General features: G+C 44.5%; 1 protein-coding gene across 1 annotated transcript in view; it reads right to left on the bottom strand.

Moving 5' to 3' along the window:
- The window catches only part of FAM169BP (Protein FAM169B), a 58,078-nt gene extending 57,762 nt beyond the window's left edge, over window positions 1-316 (bottom strand). The window contains exon 1 of the mRNA XM_054694757.1: window positions 280-316. Within this exon, the coding sequence (XP_054550732.1) occupies window positions 280-316 (37 nt within the window). The remainder of the gene's footprint in view (window positions 1-279) is intronic.
- Between the last annotated feature and the right edge of the window lie 23,585 nt (window positions 317-23,901).

The following is a 23,901-nucleotide window of genomic DNA, read 5'->3' on the forward strand; positions in this document are numbered from 1 at the left end:
CCCAGGCCACGCGGGGAGGCAGAGCGCTTGCCCGTCGGCGCCGGGGAGACCCCTCGGGGCGACCCCTCGGGGCGACGAGCGCCCGCCCGCCCCGGAGCGCGCGCCCTCGAGTCCCCTCCAACGACAGGTGCGCGGCGGCGCCCCGGCGCCAACTCGGGGCGCGGCTCCCCCGGCCCGCGCGGTTTCCCGTCTCGGTTTGCGGCCATTGAAACCCGACCCGCGGGGAGGGGCCGGCGGGGCGCGGGCGGCGGGCGCGGGCGGCGGGCGGGCTCCCCGTACCTGCGGCTCCGCGGGCGGCCTCGGCTCCGGCCTCCATGCTGGGGCGCGCGCGCTGCACCCCGCCCGCCGGAGGCCGGCCCCCGCCCCCTCCCCGCCGCCCCGCCCCCGCCCCGGGGCTGCCCCAATTCCCCCCTGTCCCCTCCCCCGTGCTCCCCGCCCACTCCCCGGGGGCTCCCGGCTTGCCCGCCACGTCCCTTCCCCCAGGGGGGCCCCGCCTCTTCCCTGGGGCTGCCTCTTGCAGTGCAGTTCACCCTGGGCTCCCCGGTTGTCTGGAGAGTTCACCCCGCCTCCCATTCAGACTCGCTCGCTGCCTCTGAGGAGTATTTATTACCCCCCTGCAACCTTTTGGAAGAGGAAGCTGTTGGCACCCCCAAGACCTCACCAGGCCCGGGCCTTGGCCTTGCCATCCCTCTTGGCGCCCCCCCACGTTTCCGGCTCCCATTCCTATTTTTAAGGACCGGGATGATTTGCTTTATTTATTGCTGTTTGAAAATACACAGGTTGAAAAATAGCTCAGAGGCAAGGAAAGCTCACAAGGCGAGGTTCCTCTAGGAAGCTTTTCTGCCCATTTCCACGTCTTTTCAGGTTTTTCCTCATCGTGGTGACAGGTTGTGCTGATACTGAACAAGGGGATGACCAAGGTCAGGAGACAGCTGCAGGGAGATGGTGGTGCCCGGCCTGGGTGCAGCAATAGGCCAAGGCACACCTGTTAGGATCATTCCCCAGGAATTTGCAAAATTTGAAAGAAAAGCCAGTATTTAGACAATAGGACTAGCAAGCTACTGAATAAATAACAACTCCTGTTGTAACAGTTGTTATTTTTCAGTCAAGAAGATGAAATCTCACTACCCCCAAATGACTAAGGCTTGGGAGAAATTGGAGACAAGAAAAATATAGGTAAGCATGTCTCCAAAAACTTTATAATGTAGCACAGAAGACTGCCAAAAAGTTTGACACTGATTTTCAAGGTAGTGGCTCATAGTTCATAGGTGAAGTTATTTAAACTACTATCTTCTCTACCAGTTTCCCAAGGAAGACTGAAGACACTCCCAGCATATAACATGATCTCTAGTACACCAATTCCCAGCTGTTTCAAAACAACTTTAAAAGGTTATTTCAAGGGCCTCCCTGGTGGCACAAGGGGTTAGGACACAGCCTATGAAGCTATCCCATAGCCACTGCAGCACGAGTTTGATCCCCTGCCAGGGAGCTACACACATGGCGCGCAGACCTCTCCTGGTTTGCCCGCTGCTCCCCTCAGCAGTGTACTTTGGTCTTTCTGCCTGTTCTGCTCCCTGCTCTGTCTCTGGTGAATTCTCTCACCCTCCCGCACCTATGGCCTGTACCCCAGTGCTTGTATAAATAAATCTTTAAAAAAATAATAAAAGGTTATTTCAGTGTATTATAAGTCCCATTTTTTTATTTTTAAATAAGTGTGTGCTATAAGTTTTTGAGAGCTATGCTTTAGTAAGCAAGTTTAAAAACATGAATATGTAGCTTTTTACAGAAATCTCCAAAAAAGATGAAGTGCAGCAGTTTTGGGGTTCTTACCTGGGTATTAGGAGTCAAGTCTCACCTAGAACAACCAGCAATTGAACATGGATAGGTAGGTAGGTAGGTAGGTAGGTGATAGATAGATAGATAGATAGATAGATAGATAGATAGATAGATAGATAGATAGATAACTGCATCATTGAGCTAATTCCACAGTAGGAAAAATCATACATACTTTAATTTTGAAAACAGAAACGGTTGCTACCTCTACAGTGTTTTGGATTATATGAGAATATTGATGCAGACAATTCATCTTGTCAGCAGAAAAATTTAACTTGCAATATCTATAAATACAGTTCAGGACTGTAAATGTATTTTCCTTATGATTTTCTTAACAACATTTTCTTTTCTCTAGTTGATCTTATTGGAAGTCTATAATACATGTAACATGCAGAATACGTGTTCATCAACCATCTATGTTATCAGAAGGCTTTTGATCAATGCCAGCCTCTTAGTTAAGTTTTGGCGAACTCAAAAAGTTGTACTCAGATTTTTGATTGCGTGGGGTCAGCCCCTCTTACCCCACCCCAACCCTCTCTGCCCCCATATTCAAGAATCCAACTATATTCTGGTAGAGTGTTTTGCAAACTACAACTGCAACCCAGCCCATGGCCTCTTTGAACACTGCCTGTGAGCCAAGAATAGTTTTGACATTTGTAAGTAAAAATCAAAAGAAGAATCCTTTGTGACTCACAGGCCGTTATATGAAATTCAAAATTCAGTGATTGGAATACAGCTACATCCATTTATTTGCATCTTATCAATGCTGCTTTCAAACCACATCAGCAGAGCTGAATCTTTGCCACAGACCATGTGCCCCACAAACCTAAAATATTTACTCTAGCTTTTTACAGAAACTGTGTGAACACTGGTTGGAATATTAAGCTGAAGAGGGACAGGTAAGTCCCAACAGCTATCCTGGAAGACTGACATGTTTAAAGAATCTGTTACTGCTTTGATGAGAGGCCATGTCAAGTGTCCTCAGTTTTGCAGCCCCGATAAGTAGCTGCTCTGCAAGTAGTGAGGGTTGACACAGAAAGGAGCTTTTATTATTGTTGTTATTTTAGTCGCAAGTGCTTCTGGCTGACTGATTTATCTTCTCCACCTCCCACGAGGAATTTGACCAGTTTGATTAAGGTTCATTTATGTCAAGTGTACAAAATGTGTTGTAAGCGCTGTTTGTGTCAGGGACAATAAACAAACCCGTCTAATCCCTTTTCTTGCTTAAACAGGAAGTCACAGCATGCCAACGAGAAACTTAAAACAAATCCCACAACGTTTTATGTGCGATTCAAAATACGAAATGATTTTAGATCTCGGGATATCATCATCCTGGCAGGTCACATTTGTCGTCCCTGGTGAGAACACGTGTGGAGTCTTGCTGGCTCTGTGGTTCACAAAGAAAGGGTCTCACCTTGCCCCCTTAATCCCAGAGTCAAATACGATTACAAATATTTCCCTCTCGGGAACTTAACTTGTAAGACAGATCCCTGTGTTTTTTGTTAAGTAAAGCATCTCCCTTTAGCGGCCGGCTTCGTTCTCAGGCTTACTGTATTTCATCCGTCTCAAGATCGCGTTTGACATCAGGGTTAGAGACCATTTGTTTTTCCAATGGAAAAAGAAATAAAAGTGCAGATGTCAGACTTCAGAATCCATCCTTCTCTGGATTGTTTTCATTTTCGAGAAGAAAAATGTGTGGGTTTTTTTCCAAGTGGGGGTGAAGACAATCGTAGATGTGTCACTGTGGTGAAGGAAAAATCTTTTATACGTCTCATTTTCTTTGTTATTAATTGCCAAATGAGAGGCAACTTTAGGACATAAGAAGTAAAGTGTAAGAGAGGGAAAACTCCAAGGACACATTCCTGTTTAAGTTAGAAGAACAGTTTATGTCAAATCCTAAAAAATAATTTCAAAGATTATCAGAAAAGGAACATGGTTAAAACCGACTATTGAGGCAGGATAAGTAGATATTAATTCGAACACCCAGACCTCATTAGTTAACGTTGATATCAGAGTTCGCCCTTAGCAGCACCAACGTAGCAATGTCAGCGATTGGCTTCATCAACTAGTAGGTAGCTCTGACAGGCAGCAAAGCCCTCCTGACAGAAAACTGGATAAGTGACGTGAACTCAGAGCTGCTCTCCAGAGGGGACTTGAGAGACATCCATCGTGCCAGCGGGGGTGTGAGAAATTGGGTAAATGCTTTCAGAATTGAATTTCAGTGTTGTCTACTTTAGCGTCAAAATGAGCTGAAGTGGGACCTCCCTGGTGGCGCAGGTGGTTGAGCACAGCGCTGTGAAACTGTCCGCATCCTCTGCAGCACGGGTTCGATTCCCGGTCGGCCAGGGAGAAATCCATATGGCGCGGCAGACCTCTCCTGTCTCACCCCCTGCTCCCCTCAGCAGTGTATTTCAGTCGGTCTGCCTGTTCTGTTCCCCGCTTTGTCTCTGGTGAATCCTCTCACCTTCCCGTACATCTAGCCTGTACCCCAGTTCTTGTATAAATAAATAAATCTTAAAAAAAAAAAATGAGCTGAAGTGCCCAGCTTCCTAGAGCAGGCAGGGGAGGCCAGAATTTGGAGGCTGGCAGGGCAAATGCCACTTCCCACCTGTTCTCTGCTATAAATATGCCTGCAGCCCACCCTGGGGGCCAATTAAAAGGAAGGGTCTCTGTTCCACATCCCAGCAGACATCAAGTGGAGGCTCTTTCTTGGCAATGATCCCCATTAAGAGACAGGGGAGGGGGTCTTTTTTAAAATCAGGGGGCCAATTAGGGAAAAGGTATCATGTGGTCATGATGTTATAGGGCAGGGAGAGGGGCAGCCCAAACCCCGCAAACCTGCCTATTCTAAATGGGTTCTGCCATCCGCCGCATCAACACAAAACATAGGAGACTTTAATGGGAAGGAACTTTAATACGACTAGGAAACAATACAGGTAAGTCAAAGAGTCTAGTTTCTAAATGAAGCACCCAAAGTTACCCGTCCCCTCGTGGGTAAAACTCCATCCATATGGGATCGGCCCAGAACAAGGCCCCAAAGCCTGCCACAAGTCTAAAGCATCTTCCAGTGGGGACCCACAGAAAAGGGTCACAAACAACTGGACAAGCCCGGAAGGAAAAGAGCAAACTCAACATCAAGATAAAAGCTGCCATTGTCACCTCCCCACGGGTCTCACCCACATCTGTGTCACCCAGTCCACGACCAAAAGACAAGTGCAGTTTCTTCATATGTCTCTAGGCTCCATGCGCCTCCTCCAGGTCGCCTGGCTCCATCCTGCTTCCTTCCTCAGTCTCTTCTGCAGCTTCTCCTCTTCCTGCTCAGCTCCACCCTCCCTTGGGTGGGGCAGGGAACCTCCCCCTTTCCTGGGTACCACCCTGTTACAATGATACCTAATGCTAGAGGCGCTACACTTGGGGGAGCAGCCCACTGGGGAGGGAAACTGGGCTGGAGCCTGCTGTCCCTGAGCCTGGTGCCCAGTGGCCCACATGGTGTCTACCCAGGTGCCATTTTGAGTCATAGGGCAAGTTAGGGTAATCAGGTGGCTTCAGGGACAGTGCAGGCAGGGACCTGGGAGAGTTAAAGAAGCTCCAGAGACAAGGGCAACAAGAAAAACAAGGGAAGATCCAGAGAAAAGGGCAACAAGTTCTGAAGGGAGCTTGTCAGTCACCCCAGGACTAGAGCAACAAGAGCAAAAAGGATGTCCGGATCAAGGATGACAGAAGAAAGGTCTGCTAAAAGATAAGGAACGTGATGCAGGAAAATCCCAAGCACAGTAGCAGATTGAGACCACCGAGAAGGAACCAGTCACAGAGAGATGGACGGGACTTTAATAACGAGGGAAAGAAAGTATATATTCCCGAAGCAAGACTCCAGAACGGCTTCTTTGCCCCTCTCAGGTACTTTATTCCTGGGAGTCTTTGTTTTTTGTCCTTTTTCCTAAACAAACTTTTCTTTACTCTCTCAAAGTTTGCTTCTCTCTGCTTTCTTGTCTGAAAAGTCTGTGAATTCCTTTTTACGGCTTCGTGAGGCAAGAACTCCTGGTGATTACCAGGGTGAAAAGCAGCAGCAGCAGCTGTGATCGTGGTAACAGCACAAACCAGAATCAATTTCATAGCAAGAAAGGGGGAGCTGGGGACTCAGAAAGGACGGGGCCTCATGAGACCGGGACGATGCATCTACAAGGACCATCCCGAGACTGGGGAGCTTTCAACCACTCAGGAAAGCTGTAGGCACCCCTAAGAGATGCCTGTTAGAGATGCTGAACCCCCAAGGTCAATTCAGGAGGAACAGTAACCCCCTTCCTGTCTTTCCCCAGGACATGGAAAATCAGCCACACCCACTCATTGTCACAGCCGGTCCCAAACTCTTCACCAAACTCTATTTGTAAATAGACACATCTGGCATATTTATAGTTTCTTGAATTGTATTTAAGGAAACGAAGTAGAGGCAAGGATTCCTGTGGGGAAGGGAGAAAATTGAAAGTTTCCTAACTTAATATTTTCAGACTGTTGTAGAGCAACCCCGATACAAAACGGGGTGCCTGACTGTGGGTCCTCACCCGCGCGCTTAAAAGGACTTATCAATGCTCTACTGCAGGCACACGTGAAAGGTTAATAAAAGGTTTATTTACAAGGGAAAGGGAAATGAGGAAATGTACAGCTCTGGGAGAAAAGTGGGAGACAAAGTTTTAAATGAGTCCTACCCGATCCGCCGATCAGGAATCCCAAAATGGCGCTCTGAGAGCTGTCCGCCAGCCAGGAGCGGTGAAGCCAGGAGGCGAGCGATCGCGAGCCAGAGAGCCAGCAAGGCCCACGTGTTTGGTTTTTATATCCACCCTGGCTGCCCAACTCCACCCTCAGGTCCCAGCCACCCTCCCCTTGGTGGTGATGGGATTTGTCTTTCCCAATGTCCTGATGGCTTTAGTCTGGAGTGGGGGTGGAGTCCACAAAGCCTGTATGAGATTATCTCAGGACATCCTTTCCCCCTAACAAGACTATAGTCCAGCTCCTGTTAACCTTCTAAGAAAAAGAAAGTTCTTTCGAAAACCTTTCATCTCCCTTGCTTCCATTTGTGTTATTTTGGGTTTTGAAATGGAGGGGTTCGAATTACTCTGAAATTGCTAAGGAAATTGTTCTCTTGATAAATGCAATGCTTGTCATCAATAAAATATGCAAGTGCAACACTGGGTCTGTTATAGGGCAGCCCCGATATTGAGCGGGTTGCCTGGCTGTGGGTCCTCACCCGCGTGCTTAAAAAGGACTTATGAATACTCCACTACAGACACACACAAAAGGTTCATAAAAGGTTTATTTACAAGGGAAAAGGAAATAAGGAAAATGTACAACTCAGGGAGAAAATAGGGAAATAAAGTCTGTAATGCATCCTACCCGATCCGCCAACCTGGAAACCCAAAGGCACTTTCAGAGCTGGCCGGACGGACGCTGCGAGCTGGCGGAGAGCCAAAATGGGGGACCCCTCCAAAGCCCACGTGTCTGGCTTTATACCAGCCTGGCTGCTTAACCCCACCCTCAGGTCCCAGCCACCTTCCCTTGGGTGGTGATGGGATTTGGAGTTCCCAGTGTCTTTGGCTTTGGCCTGGGGTGGGGGTGGAGTCCACAAAGCCTGTATGGAATTAGCTTTAGGACAGCCTTTTCCCCCTAACAGGTCGAGTCTCAGACCCATACTGACTCCATCCCCTGGCTGGTCTGTGTGTGGTTTACCTGCAAACTCTAGGTCTTTGATAAAACACCTGATGATCAGCCAGGATTTGGGAGTGCCCGCTGACTTCCCGGGGATGGTCTTACTTTATTAAAAATGCTCTGAGCTGCCAGGAGTTGGCTTTTCACTTAACTGGATTTGCTTGGTGGTCAATCCACCCAAGACAACTGGCAGGCAGACGGCAGGAGAAGGAGGACTCTGACAAACTGCCTCAAGGTCAAGGCCTTCTACCTGGCACTAATAATAACAATGGGAAACTGGGAGAGGCTGCGACCTCCAAAGGGCCTCTCTTGGTTACAAGAGAAGATTTCGCAAGTTCAACACCAGGGCCGGTCAATGTTAAAGTCCAAGGTTCGACCCTGCAAAATCAGACCTTCAAACCTTAGCTGCATGAGTTATTTTCCCTAATTGTTAACAGACTAGAAATTTTTTTTTTTTTTTTTGCTGATCTGAATAGGATTTTCAAACAGAATATGATTTTTTCTGGTTGCTACATTTTTAGTATGTGTGTCCTCCGCTCAGGACATACCTGGTTTCTCATATTTTTCTTTAATCTCAATATTTTCTAAAACTTTTTTCTTTGTACGCTGCCCCCCAGGGACAGCTACCATCTTATTTATTCTACAGGATTCAGTCAAACTCAAAGGATACCACTCATTCTCTGATGTCAGGACATCCTGTCAAAAACATTTGTACCCTGAGAAAATTTTACCCACTGTGTGCCAGCCTGGTTAATAGGTTTTTGTTGTTGTGGTGGTGGTTTTTTAAAGAATTTTACTTATTTATGCATACAAGAGCTGGGGTGTACGCCAGATGGGCGGGGCGGGGGGCGGGCAGAATGAAAGGATTCACCAGAGACAGAGTGGGGAGCACAACAGGCAGATGTACTGAAATACACGGCTGAGGAGAGCAGTGGGTGAGCCAGGAGAGGTCTGCTGCGCCATGTGGTTCACCTCCCTGACCAGGGATCAAACTTGTGCTGCAGTGGCTGGTGATAGTGTTATAGGACAGGGAGAGGGTCAGCCCAAACCCCGCAAACCTGCCTATTCTAAATGGGTTCTGCCATCCGCCGCATCAACACAAAACATAGGAGACTTTAATGGGAAGGAACTTTAATAAAACTAGGAAACAATACAGGTAAGGCCAAGAGTCTAGTTTCTAAATGAAGCACCCAAAGTTACCCGTCCCCTCGTGGGTAAAACTCCATCCATATGGGATCGGCCCAGAGCAAGGCCCCAAAGCCTGCCACAAGTCTATAGCATCTTCCAGTGGGGACCCACAGAAAAGGGTCAGAAACAACTGGACAAGCCCGGAAGGAAAAGAGCAAAATCAACATCAAGATAAAAGCTGCCATGGTCACCTCCCCACGGGTCTCACCCACATCTGTGTCACCCAGTCCACAACCAAAAGGCAAGTGCAGTTTCTTCACGTGTCTCTAGGCTCCATGCGCCTCCTCCAGGTCGCCTGGCTCCATCCTGCTTCCTTCCTCAGTCTCTTCTGCAGCTTCTCCTCTTCCTGCTCAGCTCCACCCTCCCTTGGGTGGGGCAGGGAACCTCCCCCTTTCGTGGGGACCACCCTGTTACAATAGCTTCATAGTGCTGCAACTTAACCCTTTGAACCACCAGGGAGGCCCTGGTTAATAGTTTTAAACCCAGACATTCAGGAACTTCAAAGCCACCGGTCTTAACCAAACCTGTCTTAACCAGGCCTGTCTTCAGTGCAAAAAGCCTAAGGCGAGCCTCCCTGGTGGTGCAAGGGGTTAAGCACTGCACTAAGAAGCAATCTGCAGCCTCTGCAGCACGAGTTCAATCCCCAGCTGGCCAGGGAGCTACCTACATGGTGCAGCAGACCTCTCCTGACTCGCCCGCTACTCCCCTCAGCAGTGTATTTCAGTCAGTCTGCCTGTTCTGTTCCTCACCCTGTTTCTGGTGAATCCTTTCTCCCCTACCCCGACCCCCACCCCCGCGTCTCTGGCCTATACCCCAGCTCTCATATGCATAAATAAATCTTAAAAAAAAAAAACAAAAAACCTAAGGCAGGGGCACAAGTTGATATTTAATTAGCTTTCCCCTTCTCAAAATTTGTCTGAATTGAGAAATTTGTCATAGGAATCAGATAGACAAAACAAAACTTCAGCTGTGTTCCAGATAATTCTGAGTTGGAGAATGTTGGAGAATGTCTGTAGTCCACTGCCCACCCTGAAATGAACCTATTACAGAGGCATCTCTGTGAAAAGGGGAGCAGGGGGACTGGGGCCTGAGAAATGGGGGCATCAGGTGATCAGAGCATCAGAAACAACAGAGTGTTTGGCTGGGGCCTACGCCACATGAGGAGACAGTGGAAAGAACTCAGTGTGTGCTAGACTTCTATCATCTTCCAGAACATCTGCCAACACTTCCCATACATGCCATGGCTTCCATTTCATGCTCCAGGGAGGTCCACAAGGATAACATGTTGGCAGACACTGGACACTGCTTTCTATGCACCAGGTGGTATTGGGGCCAGATATTGACCCTAAATGCTGAGGGTTTTGCCCCCTCCTGACTGTCCTCCAGGCCATTGTCTGAGCTTTGGAGGGGGCACTTCATGGTGTGGGTGTCATAAAAATGAGCAGCCAGAACACAGAGAAGGTCAAGTCCTAAGATTTGACCTCTCCCAGGCCTGCAGGGAACCTTTCCTAAGCTAGTCCCAGACAGGGTTCGCTGTCCTCCCCAAAGCAAAATTCTGCTTAATTGCCTTTCGTTAGAAATCTTCATTGCAATTAAATCATGAAATAGTACATGTTGTAAATAAGTGTTCTCAGTTCAAGGAACGAGCTTTTCCATCCACAAGCATCTTCCAGCATCCCTGGCTCTTGTTCCTTCCCCGACAAGGCTGCCCAGCCCAGGGCTCATCTCTAAGGGCTCCGTGCCCAAGCCCACCCCATGACTGCCGCTACTCAGCCTGTGCAGGTCCTCTGACTCCTCCACTCCACTGAGTCCTGGTTCTCCCCACCTCCTCCAGGACTCTTCCCCAATAACCCTCAAATGCTCTTTAAATATTCTGACCCCCGTGGCTCAAAGTCTCCCGACTCAAAGTGTAGTCCCAGACTGGTAGCATCAGTACCACCGGGGAAATTGATATGAATTTAGAATCTCCAGCATCACCCCAGGCCTACACAATCAGATGCTAAATTGTGCAGCCCTAGAAACCAAAGCCTAGCAAAGGGGAGGGGGGGGAATGTTTATTTAAGGCCTACGGTGATAGCCCAGAGAACACAGACCCAGGAAGTACTCAGTTTGTGTGCCCAAGTTGCCCAACATAGGGAGAACTTAGACACAGACACACACCACACACACACACACATAGAAGCAGGCAAGTCCTCAACCAGGTCCTCAAGTCTTGGGGTTTTAGGCAAATGGGGTTTTCAGTAAATACAGTTCTGATTAGTAGAAGTTCAATCAAGAACTTCAATCCTGGGCCTCCCTGGTGGCTCAAGGCAGTAAAACACAAGTTACGAAGCAACCCACAGCCTCTTCAGCACGAGTTCGATCCCCGGCCAGGGAGCAACCCACATGGCGCAGCAGACCTCTCCTGACTCACCTGCTGCTCCCCTCAGCAGTGTATTTCAGTCAGTCTGCCTGTTCTGTTCCCCACTCTGTCTCTGGTGAATTCTCTCACTCCTCACACCTCTGGCCTATACCCCAGTTTTTGTGTGCATAAATAAATAAATCTTAAAAAAAAAAAAAAAGAATTTCAATCCTGGGGGCCTGCAGCCAGTCTGTTTGGTTCAGCCCCTTCCAGTCTGTTCATGTCTGGACTTGCCTGGACCAGTCCAGGGCCTCATTCTCAACCTCCTCCCTAATTTTGTTTTAATTACCAAGACTCAGATGACTCCAAAATGTCTCATATTGTCAACTGTAGCAAGACAAAAGGGAGATTACCCCTTGATAAACACTAGAACAAAATGCACATTTAAAAAAATATTTTACACAATTATAGTTTCATACAAATTTACAAAGAAATGTAGAAAACAGTCCTCTGTGCCGGTCACCCAATATCTTCCAATTTTAACTTTCAATATCAACACCAAGATATTTACACAATTGTTTGTGTCCATGTGTTTGTGCGTGTGTACAAATCTAGCAGTTTTATTACATGTGTAGCTTTGTGAAAACACAACCACAGTCAAGATACATAACTATTCCAACATCTCAAGACTCCCTTGAACTACACTTTATAACTACATCCACCCCACCCATCTCTAACTTCTGGAAACCATTCGTTTCTATAATTATGTTATTTTACAAATATTATATAAATGGAATAATGCAGTATGTATTCTTTTGAGACTGGCCATTTTTCACTCAACATAATTTCTAGTTGCATGTATCAATATCAATAGTTCCATCTTTTAAAAAAATTAAGAGCTTTATTGAGATAAAATTCATATGTTATATAAGTTATTTATTTTAAGTACACAATTCAATTACTTTTGTCATATACACATACACACAGAGTTATGCATTCATCACCACAGTCAACCTCAGAACATATTCATTACTCCAATAAGAAATTCCAATCCCCTTAGCTGCCTCTCCCTAGTCTTCAACCCCCACCCGCTCACATACCCCTGCTCTAGGCAACCACTAATCCATTTGCTGTCTCTACAGATTACCAATTCTCAACATATATAAACAAAAGCATATACTATGCTTTATATATATGTGGTGGAATACTACTCAACTTAAAAAAAAAAGATGAAATCTTGCATTTGCAACAACATGGATGGAACACGCCTTTATTATTTTTTTTTTAAAGTATTATCTAGGAGTAAAGAACATCCACTAACAGTACAAGGGTGGGCTGGGGTCTCAACATCAAAGCAAATGCCTCTCCTCCTTGAAGTAATTGCCTCATGCCAGTCCCTTAGACTGGTCTATTGAAATATAAAGCAGTTTGCTGGTGCTAGAACAGGTGAGGGGGGTGTAGGGAAATATGAGAGCCTATTAATGGTTTCAGAATGATAAAACCACTAATATGGTTGATGAAGCCATTAATAATGGTTTAGGGATGATGAAAACTTGATTGTGGTAACTGTGGAATAATACTGTTAATATATTAAAAACTGATAATTATAGACTTTAAATGGGTAAATTGTATGATATGTGAAGTACACATATATACATATAGAGGGCAATTTAGAGGTAGATGAAGAAAAAATTAATGCACTAGAAGATATTACTCAAAGGGTATCCTAAAGAGATAGACAAGGAAGTGAAAAAAAAGAAGTTATTAGCTATAGAACATAAAATAAGATATTCTGTTGGAATTCCACAAGAAGAGAATGCTGAGAATGGAAGAGAATCAATATTCAAAGAGATAGTGGTTGAGACTATTTCAGAATTGGTGAAAGATATGAATCCACAGAGCTAGAAAGCACACAATATACCAAACAAAAACAAACAAAATCCATACTTACTCATCAAAGTAAACTGCCGAAAACCGAGATGATCCTAAAGTAGCCAGAGAGAAAAGAAAGTGCACCTACAAAATTTGACAGAAGAGTTAGACTTAGGGTAAATATCTTAAAACAACAATAAAAAAGGGGTGTAATAGCTTCAAAGTGCTGAAAAAAATGCCAACCTGAAATGGTATACCAAGCAAAATCGTCTTTAAAGAAGAACATGTATGAAATAATGAAATATTTAAAAGAGCAAGTATCAAGAGTTTACCATCAAGAAGCACAAAACTAAAGAAATGCATAGAAAAATCCTTTAGGAAGAAGGAAAATGGCCCCAGCAAGGTGGTGTGAGATGCAAGGAGGGAGAAGGAGTCTGAAGGCAAAATCTGAACTAGCATTATGTGAACAAAGCAACAACAATAAATGCCTAAGTTTTAGGTTTAAAATAAAGGACTGGACTAATATACAGGACAATGAAGGAACTTTAGAGGGTGATTGAAGCAGAAGTCTTTTTTTTTTTAAGTTTTTTTTTATATTTATTTATGCATACAAGAGCTGGGGTACAGGCCAGAGATGAGGGGGGTGAGAGGATTCACCAGAGACAGAGTGGGGAACAGAACAGGCAGACTGACCAAAGTACACTGCTGAGGGGAGCAGCGGAGCAAATCAGGAGAGGTCTGCTGTGCCATGTGGGTTGTTCCCTGGCCGGCTAGGGATCAAACTCATGCTGCAGAGACTGCGGATTGCTTCATAGCGCAGTGCTTAACCTCTTGCGCCACCAGGGAAGCCCTGAAGCAGAAGTCTTCTAAGATCCTTGGTGTGGACTGGCATTCAGATATCAAATTTAGACTTTACTAAATGATGTATGTATGGCAAAATTTCAAGAGTAACTATCAAAGAGTAGAAATAGAGTAGACGACTTCCAGGATAATTGTGAAACAAAATAGATTATGAAAACAAGTGAAGAAAACTTCAGAGGGGCCAAAAATCACCCCATAGAACAAGGCAGAGGAGGACAGATCTGCTGTCTCGCTGAATGCTAGCCAGAGCAGCTTGTCCCCACAGCACAAGCTCCTGCCCCTGGCATCACAGATGCTCCAGGGAGCTGGATGTTGTTTTTATCAGATTTGCTCCTGACGCAAAGTCAAAGATGAGTACTTTGGATTGGCTGAGCCTCCGTCATGTGACTGCTCTGAGCACAGGGAGATTGGCCACTCAGCATTCATGGTGGGAACCAGGCTCTGCCTTCCACCAAAACTCTAATACCATGGGGGAAGGTCAAAGTAGTCACTACTCATCTGATTATAAGAAGCTGAAATCTTGGACCTCCCTGGTGGCGCAAGGGGTTAAGATGCAACCTACGAAGCTGTTCGCAGCCATTGCAGCATAAGTTCAATCCCCGGCCAGGGAGATACCCACATGGCTCAACAGACGTCTCCTGACTCACCCACTGCTCCTCTCAGCAGTGTATTTCAGTTGATCCGATGACTATTCTGTTCCCCACTGTCTCTGGTGAATCCTCTTACCTCCCCCCACACACCTCTGGCCTGTACCCCAATTCTTGTATGCATTAAAAAAAATTGACTCTTTTTGGTTCAACCTATCCTTATCCAGTTCTTGATGTGGAACACAGACTCTCCTAAGATATTAGCCCCTTCCTGTTCTGATTGCATGGGTGTACTGTGATGATACAGTTTGGACACTAACTGCCTGGAGTTAGCACAGACCTCATAGGTTAAGGAAAAAGTCCAAAGAGTGTCCTTACTTAGACATCAGTTATACTTCTGACCACCATAAATTTGGTATTTCTCAGGTTGGATAATTTGCTCCAATGACTCAGAGTACAGGAAAGCTCTATACTTACAATTACAGTTTTATCAGAAAGGATATGTGCAGTGCCAGATGTTGAAGGGTCCCAAAAACAGGGTGTCTGTGTTCTCCTCTCTCTCTGGGGTGGGCGTAAGTCATCCTCCAGGAAAATCATCACATCATCAACCAGAGAACTTCATGAGCCTTTGTATGGAGAGTTTTTATTGGAATTTCATTCAATAAGCTGATTGATTAACTTGATCATCTCCTGCCCTAAAGCTTTGTACAGCTGAAAGTCTTAATCCTTTAATCATGTGGTTGATGTTTTCTGGTGACCGGATCCCATCCTGAAGCTATCTAGAGACCCATCATGAGTCACCTCCTGTCCATAACAGACACTCCTGTCACCCAGAAAATTCCAAGGGTTTTTGAAGCCCTGTGCCTAGAACGGAGGATAAAAACCAGATGTGTTCTTTCTTATACCATCGTTCTTTATAGAGGCCCCTGTGCAGAGAAGCATAAATATAACCCAAAGCAGATTCTGAGAAACACTACACTATGAGACTGAAGAGAGGGAGATTCTTTCCATTCTGGAGAACATATGGAAGAAAGGAATTGAAAGCAAATGAGAGGAAGCTTCACTGTGGGAGGGCTTTGGGGGGCCATGGACTGGAGGCAGCAATTGAGAATGAGCTAACTTCTGGCGAGGGGGAGTCAGTTTTCCAAAGCTCCATGTACACGTCCTACCTGCAGTCTTTATGGGATCCTCTCACTGGATTATTCTTGCAGTCAGTGAAGATGATATTGTTCCTCCTATTTTGCAGAAGAAGTGGGTGCTCAGAGAGGTTGACAATCTGGCCTGAGGGTACAAGCCATGAAGTGGCAGTGCCGAGACTCCAACCTCAGTTGGCCCTGGGAGGTGATGTCCATATCAGCCCATCCACCTTGCTCTTCCCTGGGGAAGATGACATCCAGTTCAGAGGAAGTGGGCCACAAAGAAATATTGAGACGTGGGGCCTCCCTGGTGGCGCAAGGGGTTAAGATGCAACACTATGAAGCTATCCACAGCCACTGCAGCACGAGTTTGATTTCCCAGCCAGCCAGGGAGGTGACCCACATGGTGCAGCAGACCTCTCCTATCTTGCCCGCTGCTCCCTTCATCAGTGTATTTCATTCAGTCTGCCTCATCTGCTCCCTACTCTGTCTCTGGTGAATCCTCTCACCCCCTGCAGCTCTGGCCTGTACCCCAGTTCTTGTATGCATAAATAAATCACTGCCCCAAAAACCATGGGTGAGCAAAGTGAGGGATTTCATCCAAATCTTTCATCCCTCTCCCATGTCATCATGGCTGACCCTTTGCTATGAGTTCATAGTCGCCCTCTTAATAGCTCTTTTGCCAGCACCTTTGACTTGGACAACACACTGGGCTGCTCTGTCTTCTTGCTCACGACGCAACAATAGAGTTAGAAGCACATCAGCAGCTGATGTAGAAGCAGCATTTTCCCCAAGCCAGCTCCCTCTGTCCTCTGCCCCCGCCCCAGTCTGTCTTTTTCTCTGTCCCTATGCTTTTGCTCAGCCTCTGCTTCTGTTTTTTCCTTCTTTGTGCTTTCCCTTTAGGGCAGGGAGGGAATCTTGCAATCTCTTGCAATCTCTGTGGAGGCTCTTTTCAGTCTCAAACCACAGGACCGGTCTTTCTCCTGGACCACCCTGGGTCATCCTGTTCTCCCCACCTGCATGTCTGGAGACTTCACTTGGTGTTACACTGTCTGATTCTGTTTGGGACCCTATGGAGTGTCCCCTGAGAGTGCCAGCCTTTGGCCAACACAGCAGTCATGACAGTGCTAATTATTTAAATGATCCTCTTCCGGCAGAGGCCGGAGCTAAGTCATGTACATACAGTTGACTCATTATACAGATATGGAAACAGGCTTCGATGGCTCCATAAAGCACCCCAGGGCACACACCTGTAGAAGCAGCACTGTCTGTGGGACCTGCACAGACACATGCCCACCCCACAGAGGGCCTGGTCTAAGCACGTGTCCCAGGGGCTATGTGTTGACTGGACGCGCGGGACTGTCATTCTTTCCTATCCCGCAGCATCCCTCTACCAAAGTCAACCTTGTTAGTATCATGGGCAGTGTTTAATGAGTACCTACTTCAAGCCAGGCATCATGGATGGGAATGTATGGAACTACAGGTAGAAAAAAAATATTATATTCTCCACTGACAGCATTTCTCTCTAAGAAAGGGGAGTTATTAACAGACAATAACTTGAAGGCAGTTTTTTTTTAAGATTTATTTTTATTTATTTATGCATACAAGAACTGGGGTGTAGGCCAGAGGTGCAGGGAGCACAGGGAGGTGAGAGGATTCACCAGAGACAGAGAAGGGAGCAGAATAGGTGGGTCTACTGAAATACACTGCTGAGAAGAGCAGCGGGCGAGACAGGAGGTGTTTGCTGTGCCAGGTGCATAGCTCCCTGACTGGGGATCGAACTCATGCCTCATTGGTTGGCCATAGCTTGATAGCGCTGAGACCTAACCCCTTGTGCCACCAGGGAGGCCCCACACTTGAAGGCATTTTTGTGGTGGTTGCTCTTCAATGAGTGAAGAGTGCTTTTGAAAAAGCCAACACAGAAAAGTAATATAAGTATTAAAAGTTCACAATGAGGGCCTCCCTGGTGGCACAAGGGGTAAAGAACAGCAGTGTGAAGCTATCTGCAGCCTCTGCAACACAAGTTCGATCCCCACCGGCCAGGGAGGTGACCTACATGGAGCAGCAGACCTCTCCTGGCTCACCCACTGCTCCCCTCAGCAGTGTACTTTGGTCAATCTGTCTGTTCTGTTCCCCACTCTGTCTCTGGTGAGTCTTCTCACCCTTCACACCCCTGGCCTGTACCCCAGTTCTTTTATGTATAAATAAATAAAATCTATTTAAAAAAAAAAAGTTCACAGTGCCGCGGGCGCAGGGAAATGCCCTCCTGACTAGCCATTACAGAAAAGGGATCTCTGTGTCCGGAACCCACCTAGACTGGGAAAGTGCCATCCCCACAGCCAGTGGTGAGCTGGAAAGCCTGGCAGAGAGTCAGAACCAAGAGTGGGATCCAGTGATTTGGAGCCCAGCAGGCGATCCAGTCACTGCCAGGGCAGTCTGTGGGACCTCAAGACCCACCTCTGGAATTAAACAAATACAGAAAGAGGAGATTTTCTGGGACAGTGACCATTAACATATCCATAGAACCACTGCCCTACTGGACTTCTGGCATCACGGTATTGGACTCGATCAGACCACCAGTTTCTGACATCCCAGAAAGAGCACACAAAAGAGATGCCAGCCAGTACCAGCGACACAGTCTCCCAAAACATAGGACAAATTAGAAAACAAGCAGAGGGAGAAGAAAAATTATAAGCAACCAAACACATCCCCAGGTAAAAGACACACCACAAAAAGACAATCAAACACCAGACTGCAACAATAGTGACTTAGAGGAACTTATGAGTCTTTCCGATAGAAAACCTGAAGTTGCCATGATTAAAAAACTGAAAGAAGTTGAAAATGATATGGGAAAAATAATTAATGATATGGGAAAAATAATCAATGACCAGAAGAATGAAATTGAGTCCCTAAAGAGGGAACTGAAAGAAATGCAGGAGATCAAAGGATTAATGGAGGAGCTCAAGAACTCTGGGAAAGGCATGAAAGCAGAATAGATGAAATGGAAGAATGAGTAAGTGCTCTCGAAGACACAAATAAAAAGAACCAAAACAGAAAAGGAAAGAGAACTGTAAAGGAAAAGACTGAAGAAAGACTTCGGGAACTATCTGACTCCATGAGGAAAGGAAATATAAGAGTTATAGGAATCCCAGAAGGAGAGGAGAGAGACATAGGAACAGAGAAAATATTTAAGGAAATAATTGAAGAGAACTCCCAAACGTGAAGAAGGAGCAGAAAATAGACATACAAGAAGCAAGAAGAACACCAAACTTCCATGATGAAAGGAAAAACACAGCAAGACACATAATAGTAAAGCTCCCAAGAATCCAAGACAAGGAAAAAATAATGAAGCTGACAAGAGGGAAGAAACAGATAACACACAAAGGAAAGCCAATCAGGCTGACATCAGACTTCTCCAAAGAAACACTACAGGCAAGGAGACAAAAAAACAAGATCAACAAGACAAAAAATAAGTAAGGACACTAAAGCTCTAAATAAGGATCTAGAGCTCATGGGCTTAACAGATATCTATAGAACACTAAACCCAAAAAAAATCTGAGTACACATTTCTCTCAAGCATACATGGATCATTCTTCAGGATCAATCACATACTGGGACACAAGGAAAACATCAACAGATACACCAAGATTGAAATCATACCAACCATCTTCTCTGACTATGAAGGCATCAAACTAGAAATAAACCATAAAAAGAAGGCAAGGAACCCTCCTACCTCATGGAGATTGAAACCCACACTACTGGAAGACTACTTGACTAAGAAGGAGATCAAAGAAGAAATTAAAAATACTTTGAGAGCCTTCCCTGGTGGCGCAGCGGTTGAGCACTGGGCTGCATAGCTGTCCACAGCCTCTGCACCGTGGATCGATCCCCAGCTACTGGCGAGGGTCCCACATGGCACGCAGACCTCTCCTGCGTGCTCGCTGCTCCCCTCAGCAGTGTATTTCGCCAGTCTGCCTGTTCTGTTCCCCGCTCTGGCTCTGGTGAATTCTCACTTTCCTGCGCTTCTGACTGTACCCAGTGCTTGTATAAATAAATTAATTAATTAAAAAAATAAATAAATAAAAAATACTTTGAGTTGAATGACAAGAAGGATACCAATTTCCTAAATGTATGGGATGCAACAAAAGCAGTAATAAGAGGAAAATATATAGCTATACAGGCTCACATCAAGAAAGAACTCAAAGAAACACCCTAATCTCCCATCTCAAAGAATTAGAAAAAGAACAACAAAAAACCCTAAAATCAGTAGAAGAAAGGAAATAATATAAATCAAAGCAGAAATAAATTAAATAGGAACTTAAAAAAAACAATCCAAAAGATCAATGAAACCAAAAGTTGGTTCTTTGAAAAAATAAATAAAATAGACAAAGGAAAAACGGGAGAAAGCACAAATAAATAGGATCACAAATGAAAGAGGAGAAATCACCACAGACACAGCAGAAATCAAAAGAACAATCAGAAACTACTATGAACAATTATATGCAAATAAGTTCAACAATCTAGAAGAGATGGATAAATTCCTACAACTTTACAATCACCCAAAGCTAGATAAAGAAGAAATAGAACACTTAAACTGACCAATTACAAGCAGTGAAATTGAAATGGTAATCAAAACCCTCCCCTAAAACAAAATCCCAGGGCCAGATGGATTTACAAATGAATTCTATCAAACATTCAGAAAGGAACTAGTGCCTATTCTTCATAAACTCTTTCAAAAAATTGAGAAGGAAGGGATAATACCAAGTACATTCTTTGAAGCCAACATTACACTAATACCAAAACCAAACAAGGACAACACAAAAAAAGAAAACTACAGGCCAATCTCTCTAATGAACACTGATGCAAAAATCCTTAATAAAATTTAAGCTAACAGAATCCAACAATGTATCCATAAGATAATCTACCACGATTTATTTATTCCAGGGACACAAGGATGGTTCAATATCCAAAAATCAATCAATGTAATGCAACACATCAACAAGAAGAAATATAAAAAACATATGATAATATCAATAGATGCTGAGAAAGCTTTTGACAGAATACAATATCCATTTATGATAAAGGCCCTTGAAATTCTCGGGACACAAGGAACATACCTCAACATCATAAAGGCCATATATGACAGGCCTACAGCCAATATCATTCTCAATGGGGAAAAGTTAAAAGCATTTCCATTAAGATCTGGAACAAGACAAAGATGTCCACTCTCACTACTGCTTTTCAATATAATACTGGAAGTCCTAGCTAGAGCAATAAGACAAGAGAAAGACATACATAGGCAAGGAAGAAGTCAAACTATCACTATTAGCACATGATATGATAATATACATAGAGAACCCCAAAAACTCCACAGAAAAACTAATTAAACTCATCAATCAGTTTAGTAAAGTAGCAGGACACAAAATCAACACACAAATATCAGTAGCCTTTCTATATACAAACAATGAATCTGAAGAAAAAGAAATCAAGAAAACCATCCCTTTTATTATTAAAACCAAAAAAATCAAATACTTGGGAATAAACCTAACAAAAGAGGTAAAGGACGTACACAAAGAAAACTATAAAACACTGTTAAAAGAAATAGAAGAAGACACAAAGAAATGGAAAGACATCCCCTGCTCCTGGATTGGAAGACTTAACATAATCAAAATGGCATTTTACCAAAAGCAATTTACAGATTCAATGTTATTCCAATAAAAATTTTAATGACATTCTTCAAAGAAATAGAACAAATATTGATAAAATTCATATGGAGACACTAAAAACCCCGAATAGCCAAAGCTCTCCTGAAAAAAAAAGAAGGTATGGAGGTATCACACGCCCAGACTTCAAACTATACTGCAAAGCCATAATAATAAAAAATGCATGGTATTGGAACAAGAACAGACACACAGTCCAATGGAACCAAATAGAAAATCCAGAAATAAACCCACAGATTTATGGTCAACTAATCTTTGACAAAAGAGCAGAGAATATGCAATGGAGCAGAGAAAGTTTGTTCAATAAATGGTGCTGGGAAAACTGGGTCACTACGTGCAAAAAAATGAAGCTTGACTCACCATGCACAAAAACCAACTCAAAATGGATTAAAGAACTAACTATGAACCAGAGACACTTTTTGGGGGGTGAGGGGCGGGAGGGGAGGGATTGGGGTCAGAATGGGGGGGTTGCAATTGTATGGGGAATATAAAAATAAAATTTATTATTTAAAAAAAAACATAAAACCATAAAATATATACAAGGAAATATAAAACCTGAAACCATAAAATATATAGAAGGAAATATAGGCGAAACACTACATGACATACACCTCAGTAACATCTTTAAAGACACATCACCCAAAGCAGTGATAGTGAAGGCAAAGATCAACAGCTGGGACTACATCAAATTAAAGAGTTTCTGTACAGCAACCAAAGGGACAGTAACCAAAACAAAGAGACAACCCACAGATTGGGAGAAAACTTTTGCACACAACACTAATGATAAAGGAATGATCACAAAGATCTACAAAGAGCTGATGAGACTCAACAAAAAAAAAGTAAATAATCCAGTCAGAAGAGCTAAAAAAGAAACTTCTCCAAAGAGGAAATGCTAATGGTCAACAGGCATATGAAAAAATGTTCAACATCACTTGTCATCAGGGAAAGGCAAATCAAAACTACAATGGGATACCATCTTACACCAGTGAGAATGGCACATATTAAAAAAACTAGCAACAACAAATGTTGGCAAGGGTGTGGAGAAAAAGGAACTCTCCTGCACTGCTGGTGGGAGTGCAAACTGGTCCAACCACTATGGAGAGCTGTGTGGCGATTCCTCAACCTGCTAAAGATAGAGCTTCCATATGATCCAGCAATCGCACTCCTAGGTATTTACCCAAAGGACACAGAATCATTAATTCAAAAGGGCACCTGCACCCCTATGTTTATTGCAGCACTGTTTACAATAGCTAAGCTATGGAAACAACCCAAATGTCCAAAAATAGATGACTGGATCAAGAAGATGTGATACATATACACAATGGAATATTACTCAGCAATCAAAAATGATAAACACATGCAATTTGCAGCAACATGGATGGAGCTGGAAGGGATCATGCTCAGCAAAATAAGCCAGAAAGAAAAAGAAAAATACCAGATGGTATCACTCATAGCAGGAATTTAGAAAACCTAAATAAGGGACCAGGAATAAGACTAATTATAATAAAGTAAAATCAAAATCAACAAGCAACTCTAAACCAGAGACACACTATGGGGAGGGGGTGAGGAGGGACTACAATCAAAACAAGGCTGGTGGGAATTGTATGGGGACTATAACCAAGATGAAAATGCATACATTGTGCAAAAATGAAAAATGATGTAAAAAATGCATAAAATAAAACTAAAATGCTCAAAAAAAAAAGTTCACAATGAAAAGAGACTATTCCCACAAACTCCCAGGAGAGTGATTTAAAGCTGTTTACCAGCAGCTTGGGCCAGAGTATTCCCTGGGGCTTATCTAGTCACGAGCCTTATCTAGTGACATGCACAGGTTTCTGGCTTCTAGGTCTTCTGATTTAGGAGCCAGTTCCACCGCAAAGTCTTTCCCCGCCAAATCAGGTCCTTAGCTCTCTAGAAGTGTGTGTGCCTGCAAGGGCAGCAATAAGTCAAGGGTTGTGAGAAACACTCCCTGGGGCAGCTGGGCCAAGACATTATGTAACTGCACTCAAAATAAACCCAGCCAGGGTGGCCGAGGAACCAGGGCTCTTGCCAGATTTGATAAACTTGATCTGCAGAATTTTTCTTTACTCCAAAGATAAAGTGGCCTTGTGACTCTATGACATGCTGCTTTAAGAAATCATTATAACAAACAATAAAATGTAGTGAATCAGAGGAGTAAAAGAAGCATCAAGCAGAACAGAACTTTCCGATGCAGCAGCCCACACTCGGAGCAGGCCGGCCACTCCATTCCTTCCCAAGTCAAAGCACATTGTTCTGATTCCTCAGTATTTTCTACGACAGGCTTTGTTCTTCCTACCAAATCCCACAATAAAACCTATTTCCAAGCTGGGTGGATAGACATTTACATGACAGCTATCTTTCTAATCTGGCCTGCAGTGAGATTTCCTGATGAATATAGGAAATGCTGAGATAAAAATAAGCAGTGTGAGGATGACAGGAGACCCCAGCACCTTCTTGTCACCTCTAGGGACCGCACTGATGACAAAAGAGAGTGCCAAGCTGCTTCCCTAGCAACTCCTTCTCTGAGCTGCCTGGACACTGACCTTCAAGACTGGATAATCCAGACTCACTTGAACCCTTTTCCAAGAGTTCTTACACCTTCTTTCTGCAATATGATGACTGTAGTGTGACCCCCTCCTACG

This window comes from Talpa occidentalis, unplaced genomic scaffold (assembly GCF_014898055.3).
Source record: "Talpa occidentalis isolate TD23 unplaced genomic scaffold, MPIMG_talOcc4v2.1 talOcc4.14, whole genome shotgun sequence".
In the NCBI taxonomy this organism is placed as follows: domain Eukaryota; kingdom Metazoa; phylum Chordata; class Mammalia; order Eulipotyphla; family Talpidae; genus Talpa; species Talpa occidentalis.